Consider the following 25,506-nt stretch of genomic DNA (forward strand, 5'->3'; position numbering starts at 1 on the left):
ATGGAAAACTGCCTTCCTTGTTGCTGTTACTTCAGCCAGAAGAGCCAGTGAACTGTGTGCTCTACGCACAGACCCACCGTTCCTGAATTTTCACAAGGAAACAGTCGTTCTTCGAATGGATTCTGAGTTTCTTCCCAAGGTGGCTACACCGTTTCATTTGAACCAAGACTTCGTCCTCCCTGCGTTTTTTCCATCTCCGTCGACTCCAATTGAGCGCTCTCTCCATACGCTGGATGTTCGGCGCTGTCTAGCCTTTTACAGGTCTCACACAGAAGTGTTTAGGAATTCTAATAGACTTTTTGTCAAGTATGCTGATCATGACAAGGGCTCTCCAGTCTCATCTCAGCGACTGTCTAAATGGATTGTGCAGACCATAGTCTTAGCCTATCAGTTGGCAAAACTTGACTTACCCTCACTCCCGAGGGGGCATTCTATGCGAGCAGTAGTGACTTTGCAGCAGGGGTTCCAATTCAGGATATTTGCAAGGCTGCAACTTGGGCTGCTCCATGTACTTTCGCCAAGCATTACCGGCTGGATGTACGCACCTGACGGGATTGTTCCTTTGGTAGAGCCGTGCTCTCTGCCATTCTTCACTGACGACACCTTCCCTCCTCCGAGTCTGGTGTGCTTGCTATTCACCCATATGTGTGATGCACAGAGGCCATGACAAAGAAGAGCAGGTTGCTTACCTATAACTGATGTTCTTCAAGTGGTCATCTGTGCATTCACACAACCCACCTGCCGGCCCCACATGGTGTCGGTGAGTGGACTGTTTTTCTTACTGTCGGTTCCATGTTATTCCTACGGTACTGATTTTTCTTGCTGTGATGCTGTTTTTTGAACGTTAGGGGGGTGAACGTTGGTCTTTACTGAGTAACTGAGTAAAATGGCAGTTGCTCCGCTCTATTTATACTGCAAGGGGGAGGGGAGCGGAGCATTTTCCCGCCAAAACCGTTAGCTTTCTAATCTTCCGGCCTAGGCACTGCGCAGGCGCAGCATCCATATGTGTGAATGCACAGATGGCCACTCGAAGAACATCAGGTACAGGTAAGCAACCTGCTCTTGTGGTTTGCTCTGCAAATCCTTCCAGTGGTGTCAAAAGATACCACACCAGCAATAAATGTGCCAGAAATATCTAATACTGACCCTTAGTCCCCTGTATGATAGAGAGATGGATATGGCAGTCCATGCTACACATAGCACCTTTTACATGAAGAGATGCTGTGTGACAGTGGCCTGCTGAAGCTCAGTAGTCTCTGTTGGCCTAATCCCAAATGTGGTTAATCCGCATTAAAGCCAGAGCTGGCACTGTATGCCATCGAAAGCCATTGTAGGTTATCTAAAGTCATCTAGAGTCAAGGTAAAATTGGAGGGGTCTTTTGAAATATGTGCAGGAAGTTTCATCATCCAGCACTGACTTAGATGTGTAAATTGTTTCCCTGCCGCAAAGCTTGAAACTGTAGGCTGTGGTTAGGGGAGGGCAAAGAGCATCGTAACTAATTGTAGTCCTTTGTCTTACTTTTGCAGCATTTTTCTGAAAGAACTAGAAAAATATGAACAACTCCCTGAAGATGTGGGTCATTGCTTTGTCACCTGGGTAATGCATCATGACATAATACCATTTGCTAATGGGTGTCCCAGAATTTGTAATAGGGACTGCACAGCTTTAAATAGGCCAGAGCACTGTGTAATCCTTCAGGTGGTAATTTGTTGAAGGGCACATGAATCTTTTATAGGAAGTTTTTCCTGCTGGCCATCTAATAAGTCAGTATTTGCTAAAAGGTAATTTGCAGCTCATCACAGGAATGCCAGGCTGCTGCTATGAAGACAATGTAGCATAAAAGGCACTAAAAAGATGAGGTGAGCCCTTCTGAAACAGGGAGCTGGGTTGAATGCTGTATCTTTGGAAAGAACACAATGGCTCCCTTTAATAAAATTGGGACTCATTGAAATAAACTATAGGTTTTTTTCCTTGTGTTTATTATCCAATTCCCTTTCTCCTGTACATGCTGTTATATAGATGGACATACTTTGAAATGTTAAAATTCTAGCATTCATTTGCTAATGTGGATTTGTTTCTGATCAAAAAGCTTCTATGAACTAAGGGCAAGTTAGAGGTAGTGCCCAAAGTTTAAAAGTGTACAATACATGTAGGGAATGAAAATGCTCATGTTTAGATTTTAGAAAATCTCCATTCTAATCTAATTAGTTCTGACCCAGCTAGTGCTACCCTTTAGATCAGCCATATTTCAGTGGCAGGAGAGTCTTCCAATGCACATAGAAAGATGTCTGTGGGCATTACGGATAGGATTTTCAAAAGCTCTGGACAGGCACAAATTTTAGTTCATGTGAAATACAATCATGCTTATCTCCAGAGGAATGTAGCTGTTTCTTGTAGTGTTCCAACATGAAGCACATATTTTACTTTTATTGTTCCATTTTTCTGTAATATTTTATTGATGAAGGGACAGATTTATATTATTCATTTATTTATTATGGGAGCTTAAGGGGAAATGATGCAAACATGACATTTCTTTTCTTGCTCCCCCCCCCCCCCGATGTTTATTTTCACAGGCAGATAAATTTCAGATGTATGTTACCTACTGCAAAAACAAACCTGACTCAAGCCAACTGATCCTAGAGCATGCAGGAACATTCTTTGATGTAAGCACTTACTGCTCATTCCTTTTATATTAGGCAATTATGCATGCTTCTGTTTTCCTTCACACATCTCTCTCAAAAGAATATGCACACGCACACACCCTGCGTGGCTTGCATTGAATGATGACTGTCAGTGGAACCAGGAAGTGAAAATCACCCCACCTTTCACAGTCCCCTACAGATAATTAAAATCTGCTCCAGCAGTCTAGGAAAACCTCTGGAGCAGATTTTCAGGTGGGACAGAGGAATGCAGGACCAAGGAGAGAGAGAACACTTCTTCACACTGGTGGACTTCAGTGCTATGACACTGGATTTAATTCTTTTAGTGGGTGCAAGGGGAGAATGAGCGCAGGCACCAGGGCTCTCTCAGCCCTAGTGCAAAAATACTCACATAACGATATAGAGGATTTTTTCTCATCAGAAGAGCATCTGAGCTGTATCCACTGTAGCAGCAGTCCTGGAAGCAGCTAGAAGGCATCCACTGTGCACTTGTAATTCCTCACGGATTGTTCTTTACAGGTGCTTTACACAACATTGTCCTCTCCTGGTGACAATGCCATGCTTTCCAAGCATTTCTGCAGCTTTTTTATTATGATTGGAATGAGAAAAGTTTAGTATTCTGTGGAAATAGCAAAATGAACCAAAAGGAGAAGTTCATGAATTTTTGTAATTCCACTATGCTCCGACACCACTTTGTGGTTGTGCCATGGAACATACAGAAAAGTGGAGGGGGAAAAACACGTGCAAAGCAACCAATTTTAATCCTGCAAAGAATCTGGAAGGCAAAGCCTTGGTAAAGTGACAGGCTAAAAGCATTCTGAATAGTTGAATCATTCTCTCTTTACTGTCTATAGCAAAACAAACAAGCACCACTCTGCTTCTGTTTTTTTTTTTAACTGTTTAAGCTGCACTTACCTGCTTTCTAATACATAGAGTTTGCCTCATACAATGTGTGTTTGTTAAGTTCAGGTTAGAATAATAAGCTATTGTGCCTTTGTTCCCTTTGCTCAAAGGGCTGAGAGAATTTTTATGAGTTTGCACCTGAACTGAGATAAGTTTTACTTTCTAAATAGGTTTAAAGCACAATGCCCCTCAGAGTAAAAAGTTGCTTTTACTAGATCTAAGAAGCAATAATATGCTTGTACTTTCCTGTGCAGCTCTTTGAATTCAGACCTATTTTCATACCAGTAATTAATGAAATGTACATTCAGTTATAAACCTAAATTCAGCGAGAAATTTCATGTTTGAACGGCACCAACTTGGACCTTCTTTTAAAATATTTGCATTTATACTAAGACTCACAGTTACCTAAAATATGAGAAGATTTTATTTACATTTCCCAAACAAAACCACCCAAACACACTATTATTCTTAAATTGCAACTATTGTAGGACCAAACTGGATAAGATATTGGAGTTTGACTTCCCCTTTTCTAAAGCAGATAGTAACTACAAGGAGCACATTTCAGTTTGGGAAATAAGGTGCTAAGAAAGGAGGCTTAACTCTTTCTCTCAGCAATATTTAGCTATTGAACATTCTTCCTGTTGTGCTTCTGTTTGTCCCTTTGGGCATGTGAGCATTAAACTGCTGTTATTTCTGGTTGAGCTATGGGAGGTATTCAGAAAGCCAAATCTGGAAGCAAGATTTTCTCTCTTCCTGTACAGATCAACTCTTACCTACTTGCATTACATGTAGTAATCTAGTTTGGTGGTATCTCTGCTCTGTTTTGCATAATAATTTATCTAATCCTAAAATGGGGGTCCTTTGTTGGAAATATCATCCCTTGATAGTCTTTCTACCTAGTGCAGTGCTAAAGCATTTTACCTGCCATTGATTACATTTTTTCTTTTCAGTTCAGTGCTTGGAACCTTTGAAATGACTTACAAAAGAAAAAAAAATGAAGCGACTGTATTATTAATTAATTGAGCAAGGTCTCTTAGGAGTCTCTTTCAGGATTATCCCTGTCCTTTTTGTGAAAATATGGATGATGGTTAAATACAGTAACCAGCAGGTGGCATTCAAGCCTACTAAAAGGTTTAGAGAAGGAATCTAACATTTCAGCAGATTTACATGTTTAGTAGGGTGTTGACACAGATTTAAAAACATTTGCCAGGCTAAGCTTTTACAGTCCAGCTGTGTTACCCTGCTTGGAAACCTTTTGATATTGCCTAATACCAAAAGCTGATGTTTAAGACCAATTCTGATTTTTCAAAAGGATGCTGTGTGTTTTTTTAAAAAAAAGCTGATAGGGTTGTAAATGCTTTTTCCAAAACAAAACAAAAATGGAAGAAAAGAGGCTAGCTTCCTCTGTACTTCTGACAGTTAAATTTCTTATGGCTTGAGCTGTAGTTTGACCTAGCTGTTAATATGTTCATTTGCCTATGCAAAGAGATTGCAAAATGTTCCTGGCTTGGTTTGGCACCTCTTCAGGTGTGCCCTACAAAGCCAGGGCAGCAGAAAATCAGGTCTAGAAAATAACATGGTAGAAATTAGGTGCTGTAGGGCATTAGCAGACTATTTCTTGACTTTGGCCTTATATTTTGAACAGAAAATGCTTTTTTTCAAGTACAAGCTGAGAGTAGCATAAAAGAGCACTAAAATTCTTAGGTATCCCTCACCCACAGTCCATAATAACAAGACTGCATAAGACAAAGGCCACAGACAAGTCTACTACCAGAAGTAGAGCTCTCCATGTGCTAAAATGATTGGAAAGCCCCTGAGTCCAGGCTTCGGGGATTTGTGTTTAACGAACCTCCTGTTTTACTGTGGCTATACCAGAAATAATTACCTGTGAGGAGGCAGCAGGAAGCCTTCAGTGCTTCCAGTAGCTAAGCAGTGAAGGGCAGAGCCTGTTCTGTGTGAATCTTGGTGCAGCGTGGGTATCTCATTACAGGTTGTGGGTTACAGGCTAAGGATGGTAGTGGAAAGAACAGCACTGCACTCTGACTCTGTTCTGCCCTCCTGAAATCCAGGATCCTTGACGCAGTTCATATTGTTTTTCTGCTCTGCTCCCCAGAGGTACAAGCTATTCAGCATGCAGCACAATTGTGCACTTCACAACCCATGCATGTAAGAGTAGATTGTGGCTTCTTTGCATAGGCAAATGCGGTAGTATCCCATCCTTCTGTGCAACCCAGGCAAAAAGCAGAGGGGAACCTGGACTAATTATAGACACTCTACTTGTTATACAGTTCTTTGTGGGAGGAACCTGGACTTCAGGTAGCATAGCAATTAAGAGATTATGCTAAGAAATGACAGTCTCTCATTCAAATACTCAGCTGAGTGATGAGTTTCCTGGGTGACCTTAGACAAACGACTGAGAATGATATCAGTCACCTTCACATAGTTATAAGGAGGACTGAGCTAAAGCATATCATGGATAAGGACACTTGTGTACTTTGCAGTAGGATATATGTGAAAACCAGTGTGTTCATTGGATATGCCATGCAGGGTATGTGCTCTAGGAGTCTGTGACCAACTGAGTCTTCCCAACATTGTATAGAGTAAAAAGTAAACGTAGGGGGCAGCTGTGTATAAGATCTTCACAATTTCTGAGTTACTTGTATATTATTTTAGCAGCCTAAACTGACTGTGCAAATTGAAATTAGTCATGGGGCAGAATCAGTGAATCTTTCTACTGTTTTAGCCATTAGCCATTACCTGGGAACACTGCAGAGCAGCTTCACTCAGTATGTATCCCATCACTCCGATAGATTTTTGCGATGGCCCTGCTAGTTCTTCTTTATTGTAAGCCATCCTGGGACGTCAGTCGTGGACAGGGGTAGAAAAGTTTTCAATAAATAAATATTTCCTAATTTTCCCAGGAACCATGCAGCAGTAGATTCACCCCTTTCCTGTGAGGAGAGCTTCTGTTTGTGCTTACTACATCCACACCAACCTTTAGAGTAAGACGAGAGAATTCTGCTAGATGAAGCCATCCTTCTTCATGCTGTGTTTCTCACTGCTCTTCATGGAACAGAGGAAGTGCAGAGATTCACAGCCACTTTCATTCCTCCCTAGCATCATGGGCCTCACTCACCTGTCTCTCATGGAAAGGACATTCCTATCGCTAGTGACACTCTGTTGGGTGCCAACACTACTACTCAGATTTCAAGGATGCCAGAGGAGGCCTGAGTCCCCTTACCCTTTACATTGGCCCTTTAGCAACTCCTTTAGAAGAGGGTATGGTTTGACTAAACTGGGGGCATCAGGAGTTACAGTTTTTTTATGCCATAACGAGCCTTTCCACACTTTTCTGCCAAAATCAGCCAATATATTGCCATTTTCATTTTGCAGATTTTGACACTTGTCATTGCACTCCAGTGTATAGACGTTTTGAGTTCAAAGAGCAAGTTGAAGAAGTTTCTTATGCCTGGGATTGTGATGAGAATTTAGTTGGCTCCCTCTGTTTGCTGTACAAAAAGGATGTGGTCCATATTCTGTCCCATGGATTGTAATGGGCTTGGATTACACTCAGACTGAATAAACAGTACCCAAAGGTGTCCTGTATGTTATTAAGCAATCTAAGTGTCAAATGTATAAGGGTTTGTACCATCCCAGACATAAAATTTACCTAGGCTTTAATGGTAAATATCTAATTTAAATCTCCATAAATCAGGAAAAAGTCATATTTATGGGAGTAAATATCTACTTAAAGCAAACCATTTATTATTTTCTGGGCAAAGCCTTAACTGGCACAGTTTCAAAGAGCACTTCTCTAGAAATGACCACAGGGAGATTACAAAATTTCACTGTGGTTTACTGTTGTTCTTCAAGAAACCACATAATAATTATTGGGTCCAAAGAATTGGTTAGCTCAGGTAGTTTGCAGCTAAAATTGATTATATGTGGCTAATTTTGAAACTGACTAAGAGCCTAGGAACATTTTTGTTGCATTCTGCATATATATATTTAACTATATTTTGGTTCTATTTAGTTTTTTTACTTTTTTACAGGAAATTCAACAAAGACATGGGCTGGCCAACTCCATTTCCTCCTACTTAATCAAGCCTGTCCAGAGGATTACCAAGTATCAACTTTTATTGAAGGTAACATCAGTGATGTGTTATTGTGCTTATGGTTTTTATATATGCATTTATTTAGTTGTGTGCATACTAACCTCTACAAGGAAGCATTACCTGGACCATTAGAGCATCGTCCCCTACTTTGATCCTTCTCCCTGGCCTTCCTCCTCCCTTTTACCACATCTGCCTGACTCCAGCTAGAAGGCCTCTGGATATTCCTGTGTTCTGAGTACAGTGCCCATCATACAGTTGGTACCAAATAACATTTAAATAAGTCACTTATACATGAGTGCTAAGGAGGCAATATGTATGAGATAACAAATCATATTATTCCAACATAATATTTAAGCATTGCTTTGAAGTATATAGGAAAACTGTGGGGATGAATCAGACAATCTCAATCCTAGGTGGCCTGTAAGTCTGCTTACCATACCAAAACCGGATCATGACTTCCCTCTCACCCTGTCCTTCCTCAGCTGCCACCAGCCAGTCATGCAGAGAAATGGTGTCCAGACAGGCCTCTCCTTCTACATTCCAGCATGCAAAGGCCATTGTTACCATTGGATTTCCCAGATAAAACACAGGAACAGACAGCACAGTCTGAACTTCACACATTATTAGATTGCATGTATAAGTTATATCTAAATATTGTAACTAATATTTTAATGTTGATATTATTTTAATATAAATATTATTAATAAAAAGACATGAACAATAATTAAATAGTCAACTGTTATGCCCTAGTGTGGATGGCTGGGAACATCAGAATGGAAGGGAGGCAGCTATGCTAGAAGGGAGGGGAGGTGATTGACTGGGATTGATTGATTGAATTACATGTATATGCAGCCCAGTAGCTGAAGCCAAGAGTACATTTGTTCCTGACCCAATAGAAAAGAGCAAACAGAGTTCACATAATTTGATCCTGACTCGTATTGATTATTTCTGTGTGCTTGTTTGTTTCCCCCATAAACAATATAAGGTCTGTAGCAAACTGTTTTCTGTTTTTTAGTTAGTGGTCTATGTAATTGTAAAGGATCCACAACTTATTTTGAGGAGCTGGTGACAGGGGACTAGTTATAGGAACAGTCTGTCTTCCAGCACAAACCCCACTGAAATGAATGTGAAATATTTTAATGCTGTGATTTTGTCAATCACAGTCATTTAAATGGATCTTGTTTCTTTTATTATTTTAGCAGTAGTAGAAATGAAATTATATATGTGTATTAGATAAAGATACATTTTGCCAGGTATGGACAGGTAGGATTCTCATTGTCAAGTACTAAGTGCTGTTACAAATATCCAGCTGTATTGCTATTTTCCTTCCGCCAGATGTTGATTACTAGCAGCATGTATGCTTTTGATTTCTTTTATACCAAACTTCCTGTCACTATTGTGCTATCATGAAAAATAACTAGATAATCACCTTTTGAAAATATGTAGCTATTCCTGTTGTCTTGTCTTGTGGTCTTGAACTGCCCTTGCATCCTAGGAATTCATATTTAATTGGAAATATCTTTTATGGAATACTGTCATGACAATATCAACAGATTAAGCAGTCATTTGAGCAGTGACCATAAATTAATGTGCATTTTACTATCTCCATTCACTGGAAATGCACACTGCACTTCTTGCTTTGCTCTGGGATTAAATGTGACATCAAAAAGCAGTCTTGATTGAAAGATGTTTCACACTTCCCTTCCTTGGGAAATTCCAAACAGTCCTGCAAAGTCCCCCCGCCTCCCCTGCCCCCCGCCTTTGGAATAGAACTAGCAAATCATACAGGTTGAGCAGCAATTATAGAATCACAGGTATAAGAAAATGCACAGACTTGGCAAGCATTGTATGATCATGAGGAAAAGATGACATGGTTGCTTCTTTCCCCTGCCTAGCATGATTTGTGCATGACTTACTGTGTCATCCAAACCTGGAAAGATGCATAGTGGGGGTGGCTTTGAAACCACCCAACAATCCATGGTTCATTGTAAGGTTCTGGGGAAGTTTGAAGAGGAAACCTTCAGCCCGTCTTACTGGCAAGTCATGTGTTGCATGCCTACCATGGCCTCTTTTCTCCAGGGCCATCCAAACCAAGCCAGTACAAATGTCAGCACCTTAGAAAACCCAGACTGCTGATTCTGTCCAGATCCAACTGACTTTGCTCTGCCCTTCATTGCACATATAATCTGACTTGATGTGGGCATCCACCTTGGTAGTCAGATATTATTTATATTGGAACAGCTCATTCAAATACTGCTTCATCTCAGTAATGCCAAAAGATGTAGGATTAATCAATAGATACTTTGGCCAGGAGGTGCATTGAAAATTTCAGTTTTGTTAGGTTAATTCATAGTATTTTCAGTATGTACTATATAAGGATTTAGGCCTTTCCTTTGCTGAAAATGAATAAAAATCAAACACTTGAGCCTCCATGGTCCATTTTTCACAGAACTATCACAAACTATAGATTTATTAGAACATTCTCTTAAAATTAAAATCATGTGGAGGAAAGAAAGGGAGCACTGGCAAACCAAAACCCCTCTGGCACGTCATCTTCCTCTTATTTGCAGCCTTTCCTGAACTGAAGGGATGAACTTCTGAAGCAGGGATACTCTTCTGCTCATAGAGGAGACTCCATGGGTGAAGCAGGGTCCTGAGTATATAGAATTCTAAACTGCACAGAGGATCTCAGTGTATAGAGGAAAAGAAAGATTTTGAGAAGTTTCTCTTTCAGTTCATGGACTGCTGCAAACCAGGGGCAAGGAAAATGTGGGAGTGGGTGGGGCTTGCCAGTGTGACTTCACTCTCTCCATCATGTGAAGAATGGAGCCACCAGAGCTTGACTCCTAATGCAGTACCATGAGGATCCTTCAAGTGTCTCATCTCCATTATCTAGCCCATGCATACACTGTAAATGATAGATTACTTGCTTAAGAATTGGATGGAGCATAGGTGGTTTCGTTACAGTGGGAAGAAGAACTGGCTGAGACCTGGAATGCTTAGTACAGTGGTACTCGGCTCATGAATGCCTTGGTTCACAAACAAATTGGGTCACGAACAAAAATTTCTGAAAAATTTTGACTTGGGTCACGAACACCGCTTTGGGTGGCGACCAAGATTGCAGCCATTTCTTTCCTGCAGGAAAGACGGGAGCAGCAAAACAGAGCCATGGGGGAGATGGCCGACATTCTGCCTGTCTTTCCTGCAGGAGCGCGCCTCTGACCAGGCACACCTTCCCTGCACGAATGGAACTGCAATTGCGGCCATCTCCCCACCCCCAGCGCACTGTTTGCGTCCATCTCTCCATCCCCCAGTGCACCCATGATCATGCCTGTCTCCCCCCCACCCCCCAGCGCGCTGGGATGACGGGCGCATGCAGGGATGACAGGCACGTGCAGGGATGACAGGCGCGATCTCGGTCATGCTGCGGGGGGGCGGGGAGATGGCCACGCTTGTGCTCAGGAAGTGGAGAGGAGATGGCCTCGATCTTTGTTGTTGTCACTTTGCTTCACATTTTTCTGATTTAAAAAATGGTTACAGAACGGATTAACCTTATTTACATTGAACCTTATGGGGAAATTTAACTTGGCTCATGACCAGTTTGGGTCACAACCAGAGTCCTGGAATGGATCATGTTCGTGAGCCAAGGTACCACTGTATTCAAGAAGCTCAAGCATTGTATTCAGTTGGTATTTGGAAGTATTTTATAACAACATGCATAAAGTCATGTATAGAATATATGTGAACTTGTGTACATATTTTTCCCAACCAAGGATTGATGTTTAACATTCAGTAACATTGGGAGCGAGTGCTTGTTATTGATTTTATAGTGAAATCATTTATCACTAACACAACACACATACTCAGGCTCTCTGATTAAGGGTGCAAACCTCAGCACATAGATATAGAAAATAGCCTCAAAACACTTAGTGCTCCCACCTGATGCATTCTGGGGCTTCCACGTGGGAGTTCTAGGCCTTTTATGTCTAAACGTTCAGCACCCTAATGTTCTGAATTGGCTACAAGCAAAAGGACACAATTTTATCTGCAGCTCAGTTTTGTTTTATGTATTTCCTCAGGAACTTTTAACATGCTGTGAAGAAGGAAAGGGGGAACTCAAGGATGGTTTGGAAGTAATGCTCAGTGTCCCTAAGAAAGCCAATGATGCCATGCATGTCAGCATGCTGGAAGGTGAGCACTCTTGCACAGCTCAGAGAAGTCTGTGTCTTACATCACCATATTTATTTATTTATTTTTATTTATTAAAACATTTTTATGCCGCCCCATTTGCCGAAGCCTCGGGGCGGCTTACATATCACAGTGGGCTAAAGAAAGCTCATTGTTACTTTGCTTGGATAAGAGTATTTGTAGTTACATGGCGGGGGGGGGGTGTTTTTGTTTTTGAAAGTACTTGGTGTTATTGACTCTCTATGAAGATTCCTGTGTCTTATTGCAAAAGCAAACTAAGCTGTGCCATGTTTGTCAGGGCTATGTGTGCCTGCTCACTCTCATACACACACCAGTTTGAAATTGTCAGGCTAGTACCTAATCAGTACCTAATTGCTCTAGTGTCATGACTTTACTGTTTCCCTCCCCACGTGGTGCATGACATATTTTGTGGGCCTCGTTTTGTTTACAGTGGTTTTGTATTACAGTAGGAAGACAGCCAAAGGGTCTTTGCTTTTGGGAATTTTGAAAGTTCTGGGTGCATAGCCATATCCCTTCATTACTGTCAGCAGCTCCTCCAGGTGCTTCAAACAGGGCCATTTCCCAGGGATGGACCTGAAGAACCCAGGGATCACACCTGGACCTTTTTGCATGCAAACTCTGCCTTGCTACTAAGCTATGGCCTCTTTCCTCCAAACCTAGATGAGAGGAAAAGTGAGCTTATATGGTCAAAGAACAGATAGGATCAAGCTTGATCTGGAAAAGACGTCAGGTACAAACTCAGTCTAGTAAAGAATTTTATGGTATTTATGGAATAACAGTTATACACATATGTCCTTTCTTTTGGTAATTCTCAATTTTGATCTTATTGGTGTCTCAAATGAATTTCATAAGTGATCATTTGTTTTCATTTGGTCCAAATTTTTTGTCTGTAGGTTTTGATGAAAATTTGGATGTTCAAGGAGAACTGATTCTTCAGGATTCCTTCCAAGTATGGGATCCCAAGTCTCTCATCCGGAAGGGCCGCGAGAGGCACTTGTTTCTCTTTGAAATTTCTCTTGTTTTCAGCAAAGAGATCAAAGATTCTGCAGGACACACTAAATATGTTTACAAGAATAAATTACTGGTATGTCTGCTAAGATGAACATTTTATTTGATTAGGGATCTTTGCTAATTATATTAAAATTAAAATTAAGTTTTCTATGTTTTTGTACAAAATTTGGAAGAAGTGTACAATGTGGAGCCATTTGGTCAAATGCCATGAGAACTAGCTTTAATGCTATTTTGCCTGGGAATAAAGTACACAGGGCACCTATAAAAGCGATTGCTACTCGTTTTAGCAATTCACATTCAGGTGCAGTAAGACATTAGATGTGAGCTCCTTCCTAGCCTCGGTTATTATGTCTTGAAGATATAATTTCCAAATAACTATTCTTCCTAACAGACCTCAGAGCTGGGAGTGACGGAACACGTGGAAGGAGATCCCTGCAAATTTGCCTTGTGGTCTGGTCGGACTCCCTCTTCCGATAACAAAACTGTGCTTAAAGTGAGTCTCTGGAGTCGATGCCTGTGCCTTGGTTCATTGTGCAACCTGGAAGTGTTAGACAAAGTCACGCTCTGTGGTACATTATAAAGCAGGTGGCTGGTGGATCTTGTTTCAAAGAAGAATTTCAAGGTTTCGTGCTTTATCAACACAGTTCAGTTCTTTTGACTGTAGCCTCTTAGCAGTCCTATACTTGAACAGGTGGTAGATACAATCCACTGATGGTGTTTGATTTATGATAATATAGTTGCAGAGGTGGATTCAAGTAGCAGAGCTGGACTTTGACTTTCACCTGGGTAATTGTACCCATGTGAGATTTAGAGATAAAGAGGGAGAGAGAGGTAAAAATAACATATGACCCAAGCTTTGTGCACACCAGGACTCTGACAGTTTGCTTTCTCCTCCTAGCAAAGTGCCCCCCCCCCCGCCCCGCTTATGGCACATAATAGTAGCTACTGGCTCAGCTCTGACCATGTCGTGTTCCTACATCTAACCCATGTTTTGTTCGGTTGTGCAATATGCAGTAATTAAACATAGAAAATCTAGGAGGCTGATGGATAATTAAACTATGCCCTAATAGTATTGCGGGAAGGCAGGTGTCTCAAACCCTCACGGTTTTCTAATACAGGAGCACTTCAACAAACAGACAATGAGATACAGATTAGTAACAGTACAGCACCAACTTCATGAGGTCCAAACTATTTTATTTAGCTTTTAATGTATTTATCTAACATATTCAACCTAACATTCATTCTAGGATGTTAGGTTGAAGTATAAAGCCAAAATATTTCATGTTATAATACTGGTACAAGAAAAATAGAAAACAGCAATGAAAACAAATTGAAAACATAAAAAATAGCAAATAAAACTGATCAAATCCAGCATAATACTTTAAAATGTCTGAACATTTAAGTATATTTTGGCCTGGTGCTAAAATGATAACCGTGTCAGAACCAGTCAAGCTTCAATAGGGAGGAGATTCATCACCAAAAAGGCTCTACTAGATGGCTATTTGAGACATTGTGATTAAAAATTCACATTTTTAAAAATTAAAATTACTTTGCTTCCATTGTTGCCACAAACAAGGCACAATAATGTGCTCTCACTTGTGTTTGGTTCCTTGCACCAACCTGCATTCCTGCTGTTCTGTTACCTCTTTATTAGCCTGCAGCTCCTTGGAGAATGACGATGCTAACTGAGCAAGGGCAGAGGCTGTGGGCTGATTATGTCAGCAGTCTGCTTCTTCTCCCTGTTTGACTGGAGCACTCATATGCTTACATAAATTTCCCAGATTCCATCTGAGATGGACCATCACAGTGGGTCCACCCACCCCATAGAGGTACATATCTATTGCCAGTCTAAATCGGAGTTGTCTGCAATGTCGACATGGGATGAAGCAATGCACACATTTACAATTTAGTGCTTATAGCAGAAGATAAGATGGTTTGTGAAAAGATCTTTGATAATCATCGCTTTCTCAACTACTGCCCAGAGCCACTAGAACTTTTGACTCCAGTGATTTTCCTTTCACCTAAGCAACCAGTCATTTTTGCTGATTAATTTTACTTTAACAAGGACCTTGTGGATGTTTGCTTAGGAAATCCTACTAATGGAACAACATTTAGTTTTCCACCTGTAGGCATATTTTATTTTGTGTACTATATATATTTATCCAACACTTCTCTGCCTTGCACATTTGGCACAAACTTTTGCTGGCAGATAGTAGTATAATGCAGACAAAGGAGTGGACAGAATGGCAATACAGCATTATAAAGCAGTGGCCCATACTTGAGAAACATCATAATTTTGACTTCTGATTGCTCTGTTGAAATGTGTAGGCTTCCAATATTGAAACAAAGCAGGAATGGATAAAAAATATTCGGGAAGTCATACAGGAAAGGATTATACACTTAAAAGGAGCTTTGAAAGAGCCAATACAACTCCCCAAGACTCCAGCAAAGCAAAGAAACAACAGTAAAAGGTAATCTTCGTAATTGCTAACAACAGCAACCTTTTCAATGCATGCTTTACTTAAAGTAATTGTTCTGCTACATGTTGGATTTGTACAGATTAATCAGCAATGTAGAAACTGTGTGAATAACTGCATCTTTGACTATCAATAGTGCAATAAATCTCTCCTGCAGGGAATAGAATCAGGCAACCTGTAGACCAAATCTAGCCCTCTAATACTGCATTCCTGAGCAATGCTTCTACTCTAGTTTTCAACCCAGAACTAAAAAGGCAGTAGGAAGGAATTCCAGCAGCCAGACGGGTGAGAATGCCTTGGCCAACTATCATTCATCTTTTTTTTCCCCTCAAAGCCAGGTCATTGTATCTGTACCTGCTATCCACATCAAATTTTGTTTCCTCCATTATCAGTTGTCCACCTTTTAAATTGTTTAATTTCAAATTCCATGAGAATGGCAGTGGGTTTGCTGCTTGATTATAACCCAAAGGATCTTAGGCAGTCTATTCATATAGAGAATAAAGGAAGACCAAAATGTATAGAAGTATATTGGCTACATCAGCCCAAAGTGTAATATGCCATTGTTTAATATAAATAAACAAGAAGAGAAGAGAAGAGAAGAGAAGGAGATGCTTTGCTTAACTACTAGTAAAATGACCCTCAATCGGAAAGGATAGATCTTCTATTTTCCATAAGCAGTAATTTCTCAAATTTCTTTGAAGGAAATAAAAGTAAAAAGATGAAAGAAGGCAGAAATCAGCCCCCCTGCACTGCTTGTATGAAAAAGGAGGCCAGTAGGAAATGTAGAAGGTAATATGGGAATAATCCTGTGCCTCTTTCAGGTAGCCATTATGACCAAGAAATATGCCTAGGAATTATTTTCATATATAAAGCTAGAATTAGCTTGCTTTTACACCAAGGTATTATGTATAATATTTCTTCAGAGCATGAGATGTATAAATTAAATTTAGACACATTGCCTAGGTATTTATTTATTTATTTACATCCTTCCTTTTTCTGGAAGGAACTCAGCATGGCTAACATAATCCTCCTCCTCCTCTCCATCTTATCCTCACAACAACCCTGTGAGGTAGGTTAGGCTGAGAGTGATTGACTGGCCAATGTCACCTAGTGAGCTTTGGGACTGAGTGGGACTAGAACCTGGATCTCCCAGTTCTTAGTCGTACACTCTAGTCACTACACTACACCACATTACACTATACTGAGTCTCTTATATTCGTTTAAATATGGTAAATGATAAATGTCTAATAATAAACAGACTTCTGGCTCAAAAATTACACTATGAATACATGAGTCATGCTATTTTATAGCTGACTAAAATAGATATTTGCACTGTAAGACCAAGGAGATTTAAAAACACACACTGTTGTATAATTTTGGTTTTAAACTAGAAAATAGAGTTGACTGCAGAATAAATCGAAGCTTAGACATACTAGGTTTAGTGCAGAACATAGTCTTTCTTGGATGGGGTAACTTTGTTGTAATAAGAAACACTGATTAAGCACATTCATATGTCATGCCAAAAATAAGCCACAATGGATTTGCCGCCATGTAAACTGCCCACAATGAGTCCTGATAGTTGACTGGGCTCAGCGTGGGTTGTTGGCACCCTTCTTCCCACTTTGTCCTCCCACAGGAATCCCAGGGAACACCTTGGAAGAACCAAGGCTCCCACCACCCTGCCAGCATTACTGCAAGTTATTTTGGACTAGTTGCATATTTTCCCATTTAAAACCTCTTTTTGGGTGGAAGCGGGGACTTGCAAAAGATGTTTATCAAGCAGTCCCACTTGTGACAGCTGCAAGAAGTCCCTTTAAAGTGCTCCAGAGGTTTCTTGGAGGGGCTGCCCATGCTTGCCCAGCAATTCTAGGTGTTCAGAAAAGTGCAAAATGAACTCCCCTCCCTTTTTAATGAAAAAGGGTTTTGACAGCTTTGACAGATAGTTGTCAAAATCCTGGGTCCTTTAAAAGTGGGAGTTCAGTGGTAAATGGGTGGTTTTGGACAGGGACATATATCAGTGTACACACAAGTTCAAAAGTTCCAGTTCCTGGTAAACACTCTTTGTAAAGGGACTCAGATTTTTGACAGCTAGCTATCAAAACCCCCTTTTCCCTCATAAAAGTCAGGGTGTACTTTTGCACTTATTTCATTCCTCAAGGTTTGGAACAGCATGTGAAATGAATACCAAGGTGGAAATTAAGTGGGGAGAGTGGGGAAAAAGACGAGGATCATGCTGCAAAGCAAGTGTACATCCTTCCAGAATAAGATTTTCTCAACACAGGATCACTCATGCCTTTGAAAAACTTTATTTTTTTTTTCCTTTTCCCCTTTAGTTTCCATAAGGTACACATTTTGCACTACATCCCCATCACCTAGGTTCTTGGAAAAGTGCAAATTTGTACTCCCAGTTTTTTTTAAGGGAAAAGGTGCTTTGGGAGCTAGCTGTCAAAATTCTCTCACCCATTTAAAAAAATGGGTTTAGAGTAGGAACTGGGTGGTATTGGACTGGGCCATATGAGAGTGTGTGTGTGTGTGTGTGTGTGAGTGAGTGTGTGTGTCACAATCCAAAACCATCCATTTCCTATTCAAACACCCATTTTTAAAAGAACCCAGAATTTCAACAGCTAATTAGCAAAGATTTTAAAACACATTTTTCCCCTAGAAAAAAAGTGAGTGGGATGCACTTTTGGACTTTCCTGAGCATCTAGAGTCTTGGGACAAAATTAAGAATATGTGCCCTGGTGGGAATTGAACATGGGGAAAGATGATTCTGCTACAAAAGGCATGTGAATCCCCCAAAATACCCTTTCTGCAGCTAAAGATCACTTGCATCTGACATTTTGCATGTTGATTGCTGTCACATGGGGAGAAAGGGCTTAGCTGCTGCCTCTGAGTAGCAATGCAAGGGAAGATACCTTTACCAACAGGTCTTCCACCTGCACATTGCTTGTCCAAGGCACTCCGTCTCAGAACTTGTGCAGCTGCAAATATTCACCAGTAGAGGTAATAATATTTGCGAAAATTTCAGGGAACTCTTTGTTTTTCAGTTGGGAAGCCATCAGCAGTCCTTCCAATGTGCTGCTGGAGAATTTAGAAGAGATTACTTGTAGCTGTAAAATCAGGGTCCACAAAATCCAGCTTGAAAATCAGCTTTCATGGTCTCCCCATGTAAACAGTAAAGGAAAACAAAGCCACAGTGAGCCCAAGTTCACTCACAGTATCGGCAGGGAGAGGAGAATGGCTTATACCTCCTGCAATGACTCTGGGATACCGGAAGGAGCACCAAGGCAGTGGATGGGGCCAACAACATACAGTGAGCTTGATTGTCTCACTGTGGGTTGTTCAACACAAGGAATCCATATCCACTTCTTACACCACATCAGCATGATGTGCAAATGCACCCACTGACTTTCCCTAGATACCCTCATAGTCTCACTCCTACTTTAGAAACCAGTGACAGGAACCACACTGGGCTAGTGATGGTGGTACTTAGAAGATCTTAGGTGCAACTTTAATGCCTCTCACTTATGTATCATAGTGGAGCAATGCAATTTATTCAGGAAAGAATTGAAGGGAAAGGTAGAACATATTTGAAACATGGAGTATATTTTGTGAGTCCATTTTGCAATTTATACAACACTCAGACTTATTTTCTTAAAGATGTTTATGGCTTCCTAATTTAAACCAGTAAAATGTGAGAACTGAGAAATAACCCTTAGCAATTGACATGTTTTGCAGAACAGCAAGGTTATAATTTAGGTGGCTGGATTTGTTTAATTGAGAAATCCAAGCCAAATAGGGCCCTGGCCTGCCACACTAATTACAGAGCTATTTTAAGATCTGTTGCTGTCACCAAATAAGCCTAGGCTAGTCGATTTCAAAGAGTAAACATGGCGATTATGTACTAACCTCCTGGTAGAGACGACATCATCATTCTAAATTACAGATTGAGTTGCAACGCATGGGTGATCAGCTGAACAACTGGCTCTTCATGCACTAACTGAGCAGTTACCAAGTCTATTGACAAAATTTCCTTTTTCTTTCCCTAAAGAGAGGGAGGAGAAGATGTTGACAGCCAAGGAGATGGGAGTAGTCAACCTGACACAATTTCAATTGCATCCAGGACTTCTCAGAATACAGTAGACAGTGACAAGGTAGGATTTATTCTTGATAATGTTGCAACACTAATTCTTGCTCAGTGAATTTGAAATCTGTAATGTAATGCAGAGCAACAAAAATGAGGTGTTATTTCTTTTCTGAAGTGGTTAAACTACCGTGGGTTTAGTAATATTACCTGGGATGAATATCTCAGCCTAATAATTGCAGGCTGTTAACATGCCAGCAGTGAATTCCACTATTGCACTTAATTCAAATCGTTTGTAAGTGCTACTGCTGCATCTATGGAAAGATAATCTTCTGGAGGAAGATTGCCTAGCAACAGTAACACAGGCATTGGTTACTTCCCAGTTGGATTTCTGTAACGCGCTTTACGTGGGGCTGCCCTTGAAGACAGTTCGGATACTTCAGATGGTGCAAAACAGAGCTGCCAGGATGCTGTTGGGGACTGGGCGTTATTCTCATATAACCCCAGTCCTCTATCAGCTCCATTGGCTTCCCATCGAAGTCTGGGCTCAATTCATGGTGCTGGTTATTACCTATAAAGCCCTAAACGGCTTGGGACCAGGGTACCTAAAGGAATGCCTTCTTCCCTATTTGCCCTCCCGCCCCCTGAGATCAGCAGCAGAAGCCCTTCTCCAGGAACCCTCTGTGAAAGATATTAGGAGACAGAGTACCCGGAGGAAGGCTTTCTCTGTGGTGGCGCCCTGCTATGGAATGTGTTCCCCAGAGAGGTCCACCTGGCACTGTCATTGTATGTTTTTTGGCGCCAGGTTAAGACCTTTTTATTTAATCAATATTTTAACAAGTTTTAATATTGAATTTTATTACCATATTTTAATTGCAGCCAGAGTGGTCATTAATTTATTTATGTTATACTATTATGTATTGGTATTTTATTTGTGTAAGCCATCCTGAAACTCTCTCAAAGGACGGCATACAAATATCTTAAATAAATAAAATAAAGCCTCCAGGCTGAACTAACTTCTTAATTTGGAGCTCTAGGCCTCAACATGGACAGTGTGAATTGCACGTCATTCTCCAATCAGTTTAGTCAAGATCACCAAGAGTTTACATGGGTGCTGTGCAGGGAACAGGGAACCTCCAACCTTCAGAGGTTCAAGCTCCCTTTCCCACCAGCAACAAGTGCGGGGAGGACACCCCTCTGTCATCTCTGATCCATAGCTAGGAAAACCCCATGTACAGTGAGGGACTGGATAACGTCAGTGATGATGGCCTACCCTCTGATATCATCCAACCTGAGGAAGGGTTGGTGGGAGCTCGTTTGGCTCCCCACACGCCGCTCGCCTTTATATATGTAAAGATAAAAGAGTTGATCTTGGCAATGGTGTGGCTGCTGAATAAATTGAAAAGACTTTCTTTTCCAAGAATTTCTTTTCTTTGGTTCATGTATTGCTTGTACCCAGGAATAGCAAATAAGGAGGAAGAATGGGCGGGGGAAATTAATCACTGCCAATCTGATAGCAACAAGCCACCCAAGTAGTGGCTTCCTTGAGGAAAGTTTTAAAGCAGTTGAATTGAGTAAAGTGTAATAATGTGTTGAAGGCAGAAGAAGAAAAGGAGTAAGAGATGAATTGGTTCCATAAAGGAAACTATAGCCTTGAATTTAGAGCAGCTGAGTAGGAGTGTCACAGAAAGGACATTTTGCAGGGCTTTCATTCACAGGATCACCATAAGTCAGAGATGATTTTTTTCCTAAATTGCCAAAATTAGAGTTTTGTGTGGCATGTTTGTGGAATGGAGTTCTAAAAGGATCTGCTGGGCAACATTTTCTTTCAGAAGCAGAGGAAATAGCCTTAACAACAGTATTGCTGAGAGACCCAGTCTGTGAAATAGGAGTATTTCTTCAATGAATAACTTTTATTGGAGTCTTAAGATCAACAAATTGCCTTAAGAGAGCTTATTCCGGTTTAGCTGGTTTCTTTTCCTGCTAATAGAGTAGCAGTGGTGTTTTCCTGCATAGATATCTCAAAGGTCAATGGGGATGGGCCAAGCATGGTTCAGATGTAGCGCAAAAGTTAGCTGTGCTTCTTTTTCCCTTTGAAGGCCATGTTTTGCTTTATTAAATAGAGATAAATTATCTGGATTGGGAACATGGTTGCACAACTGCTTAACTTTATTAATAGTCTGAACTTCTGGGTTTTAAAAGATACTTTGTTTCTAATATTTAAACCCCACCATTATATTTATCATGAAAGTCTGATAAAAAAAATTAAGCACAGCATGGGTAGGTTTGCATCATACAACACACCATCCTGCAAAACTCGACATGCAGTGCAGCCTGCAACGACTGGCATGACAGACCATGGTGCATGTCAGGGCTCTGGAGCTGCTTTCCCCCTCCACTCACCTTGGTCCTCCCACTTTAGGAAAGCACAATGATCTTGTAGCAAAAGCTATGGACTGATGACTTTAAAGGACAAAAGAATCTAAGTGACACAGCCAGTTTTATAGTATACTTGGTTATGTTTGGGTAAATATTTGAAAAACTGCTGTCTTCTGCAGTTTAATGCCTCCAGAAAAGCACCAATAAAAATATATTCATAACATATAGAACTAGTATTGATTTTCTTGATTTTATTTAAATCTGTAACCATCAACTGCTCTCCCTTTGCTGGTTATTCCCTCTTAATATTTTCAGACTGCGTCTGCCTTGCTCATGTGTATCTGGGACGTTTTTCAGGAAACCTTTGTTCATGCTATAGTTTCATAATATAATGTACATTCTATTACACATTATCTACTTGAATTTTTTTTTCATTCCAGTCACTACAAATTTCTTCCATAAAAAAACAAACAGGTGAAGGAAAAAGGAAGGAAAAAATTTAAAGAAACTCCAGTACAATTAAGAGAAAGTTATAATCCAGACTTTTATCAGTGCTACAATACTGTAGAGAGAGCTCCTTGATCAGCATCACAAGTGCCAAAGCATTTAGCAAGGAGAAACTCCCCCTTCTGTTACAAACACAGGTTTTATGGGTCACATTAGTTACATCTGATCCCTTCTTGGAACACAAACAAATCAAGAAAGAAGGAACTTGGTATCACAGTTATCATGTGGTGCGTTTTACTATATCTTAGGTCTGGAGATTTCAAAATACTGTCACAGTGAAAGATTCTCCAACTTTCCGCACTCCCCAAAAACCTTAATCATTGAGAGATCCTTGGTCTTGATTATACAGTGGTACCTTGGCTCACGAACTTAATCCATTCCAGGACTCTGGTTGTGACCCAAATTGGTTGTGAGCCAAGTTAAATTTCCCCATAAGGTTCAATGTAAATAAGGTTAATCCGTTCTGTAAACATTTTTTAAATCAGAAAAATATGAAGCCAAGTAACAACAACAAAGATTGCAGCCATCTCCCCCCCCCCCCCCAGCACGACTGAGATCACGCCTGTCATCCCAGCACACACCCATCATCCCGGCGCACTGGGGGAGGAAGAGACGGGTGCAAACGGCGCACTGGGGAAGGGAGAGACGGGCATGAATGGAGTGCGTGGGGGAGGGAGAGATGGGCGCAATCTCGGCCATCTCCTCCCCCCCACCCCCAGCACGATCGCAGCCATTTCCGCACTTGAGGAAATGTGACAACACACACCTTTCCTGCACGAAAGCAAGTGCGATCGTGGCCATCTCCCCACTCAGAGGTGGGGGGGTGGGGAGATGGCTGCGATCTTGTTCACCACTCAATGCGGAGTTCGCGACCCAGCTCAAAATTTTAATGAAATTTTTGTTCATGACCCCATTTGTTTGTGAACCAAGGCGTTCATGAGCCGAGGTACCACTGTACTTTGCTTCATAAGCTGCATAGCTTTGGCTAAACTTTAAGCTATTTTCCTTCCATAGTGTGTTGCCTACATTCCTGATCATCTTTTATCATAAATGCTGTTGCTATGCTTGTTGTCTGCCTGCTGGAACATGGAAGAGCAGGGAGGATGCATCAGCCCCAGGAACAGGCATGGTGGCAAGGCAATCTTTCCTATGGGAAACTAGGTGACTGCTGCGCTAGTTGAGGTGCAAGTTTCAGCAACAGGTGGTATCACCTTTCTCCTCCCAGCCCCTTCCTCCATTGGAGGAGGAAGTGGAACCTTATTGTAATAAATGGGAATCATGGGGGCAGACCTGGAATGGAAGAACATTTCTGAACAACAACTGAAGGATTAAAGAAATCAAGTTCTAAGCTCATGTCAGACAACAGCTCTCAGTCTTGCCAGGCTGGGATAAATGCTGGCCACAAAGGTGCAAATGTAGGACAACAGATTATTATTATAAATCAAATAAGAGTTTCAGGCAAAGGGCCAAAGCTCAGAATGAAAGCTAAACATGTGAACACTGAAGGTTTGTAATAGATATTTATGTTTTGGAGGGAAATACGTTCTGTCTGTTCAAGCTATTAATATCACAGCAATAAAATTTCTCAGGAATAATTATTAAGTGATATCACTCAATAATTAAAACTATAGCAGTAATAAGAGTAGGGGAAAGGTAGACAGTCACAGAAGATAAAATCAGTTTTTAAAGAGACACTGTCCTTTTGTAAATGTTCTGAATGTATTTAAATGTTAATATTTTAAGGAAATGAGTATGTACCCTTGGCTGTTAATGCTTAAGTGATTATCCTGTGGATAATACTTTGCCCCAGCCATTGGCCAGATTTCAAAGTAAAATACTTCTTTTATCTCCCTTCACACCCTTCCTATTATACATCAGTATAAAGTGTTTGAATGGCCATGAGGATTTCCATAGGAGGCAGAACAGGAAGCTGTCTTGCAATGTGCAGGAAAAGTATTTGACATAGGAAAGCACTATATGGATCCTTTACTAAAAACAGGCTGCTGCCCTACTTTGATTAGTGTAATTACACTGACATAAATGAAGGAGGGTGTCAAATTCATACAGGCTTTCCAAAACAAGAAAATTCCAAGTTAAAATATCCTCTGAAATGCTTCAAAGGAGGGCAATGAAAATGGTCAAGGAACTGGAAACAAAGTGTTATAAGGAAAGAACAAAAGAACTGGGCAAGTGTAACCATGAGAAAAGAAGACTGAGGAAAGATTGATCATACTCTTTGAGTACTTCAAATATTGTCACTCTGAGAAGGGCCGGGATTTCTTCACAATCATCCCAGAGTGCAAGAAACAGACTCTGGGTTTAAGTTGCAGGAAGCAAAATTCCAGTTGAACATCGGAAAGAAATTCCTGACTATTAGAGCAATGTGATAATGGGAACAATTACCTAGGAAGGTTGAGGGCTTTCTCACACTGGAGGCATTCACGATGCAACTGGACAGCCATCTGTCAGGGATACTCTAATGTGGAGTCTTGCATTGAGCAGGTTGGACATGATGGCCTGCTTGGCCACTTCCAATTCTACTATTCTATTATTCCGTATACAATGTCTTCATCATAATTCGTGCTATTCTGTCTGAGGATTATCCTTAAGATATAGATGAGTATAATAGGGTATGCACATCATGCATCATTTTAGGCTAAAATAACTTTGTTTCCTCACAATCTAATCTCAGCTTTATCTTCAAGTAGTACACAGCTCAATTCTTAAAGGATTTTCATAGTTGGAAACCCTGCAAAAGGAGCAGATGTGGTACTACCAGAAAACTATGACAATCAGAAGAACTGTATTGGTGTATTTTTATAAATCAATTACTGAGAACAATTAGATAAGAGCAATTAACTTACCCATCTCAAAGAGCCTTGTTTTAGATTGGTGTGAATTGTGATTCTGCATGGATGGTATTTGACTAGTAATGCTGGTTAAATGCATGCGAATGCCATTCCTTGATCAGCCTTCCCCAAACTTTCAAAATGTTTTGACCTACAGTTCCCATCATCCTGCATGATTGGCTATCCTGGCTAAGGCTGATGGAAGTTGTACACCAAACATCTGGTGGTTGGGGAAGGCTGTTTTAAGCCTAATAGATATTTAGAACAAAAGGATTCAGGATAGGAAACAAGGATGTCTAGAGGAGAGACAA

The 25,506-nt window shown here is 40.7% G+C and overlaps 1 protein-coding gene across 1 annotated transcript in view; it reads left to right on the forward strand.

Moving 5' to 3' along the window:
• KALRN (kalirin RhoGEF kinase) overlaps nucleotides 1–25,506 on the forward strand; it is a 599,751-nt gene that overhangs the window by 436,381 nt on the left and 137,864 nt on the right. The window contains exons 25-32 of the mRNA XM_044438481.1: nucleotides 1,528–1,597; nucleotides 2,575–2,664; nucleotides 7,617–7,709; nucleotides 11,759–11,870; nucleotides 12,782–12,972; nucleotides 13,291–13,392; nucleotides 15,228–15,370; nucleotides 19,428–19,530. Coding sequence (XP_044294416.1) covers nucleotides 1,528–1,597; nucleotides 2,575–2,664; nucleotides 7,617–7,709; nucleotides 11,759–11,870; nucleotides 12,782–12,972; nucleotides 13,291–13,392; nucleotides 15,228–15,370; nucleotides 19,428–19,530 — 904 coding nt within the window. The remainder of the gene's footprint in view (nucleotides 1–1,527; nucleotides 1,598–2,574; nucleotides 2,665–7,616; nucleotides 7,710–11,758; nucleotides 11,871–12,781; nucleotides 12,973–13,290; nucleotides 13,393–15,227; nucleotides 15,371–19,427; nucleotides 19,531–25,506) is intronic.

This window comes from Varanus komodoensis, unplaced genomic scaffold (genome assembly GCF_004798865.1).
Source record: "Varanus komodoensis strain SLA01 unplaced genomic scaffold, ASM479886v1 scaffold32, whole genome shotgun sequence".
NCBI classification, from domain to species: domain Eukaryota; kingdom Metazoa; phylum Chordata; class Lepidosauria; order Squamata; family Varanidae; genus Varanus; species Varanus komodoensis.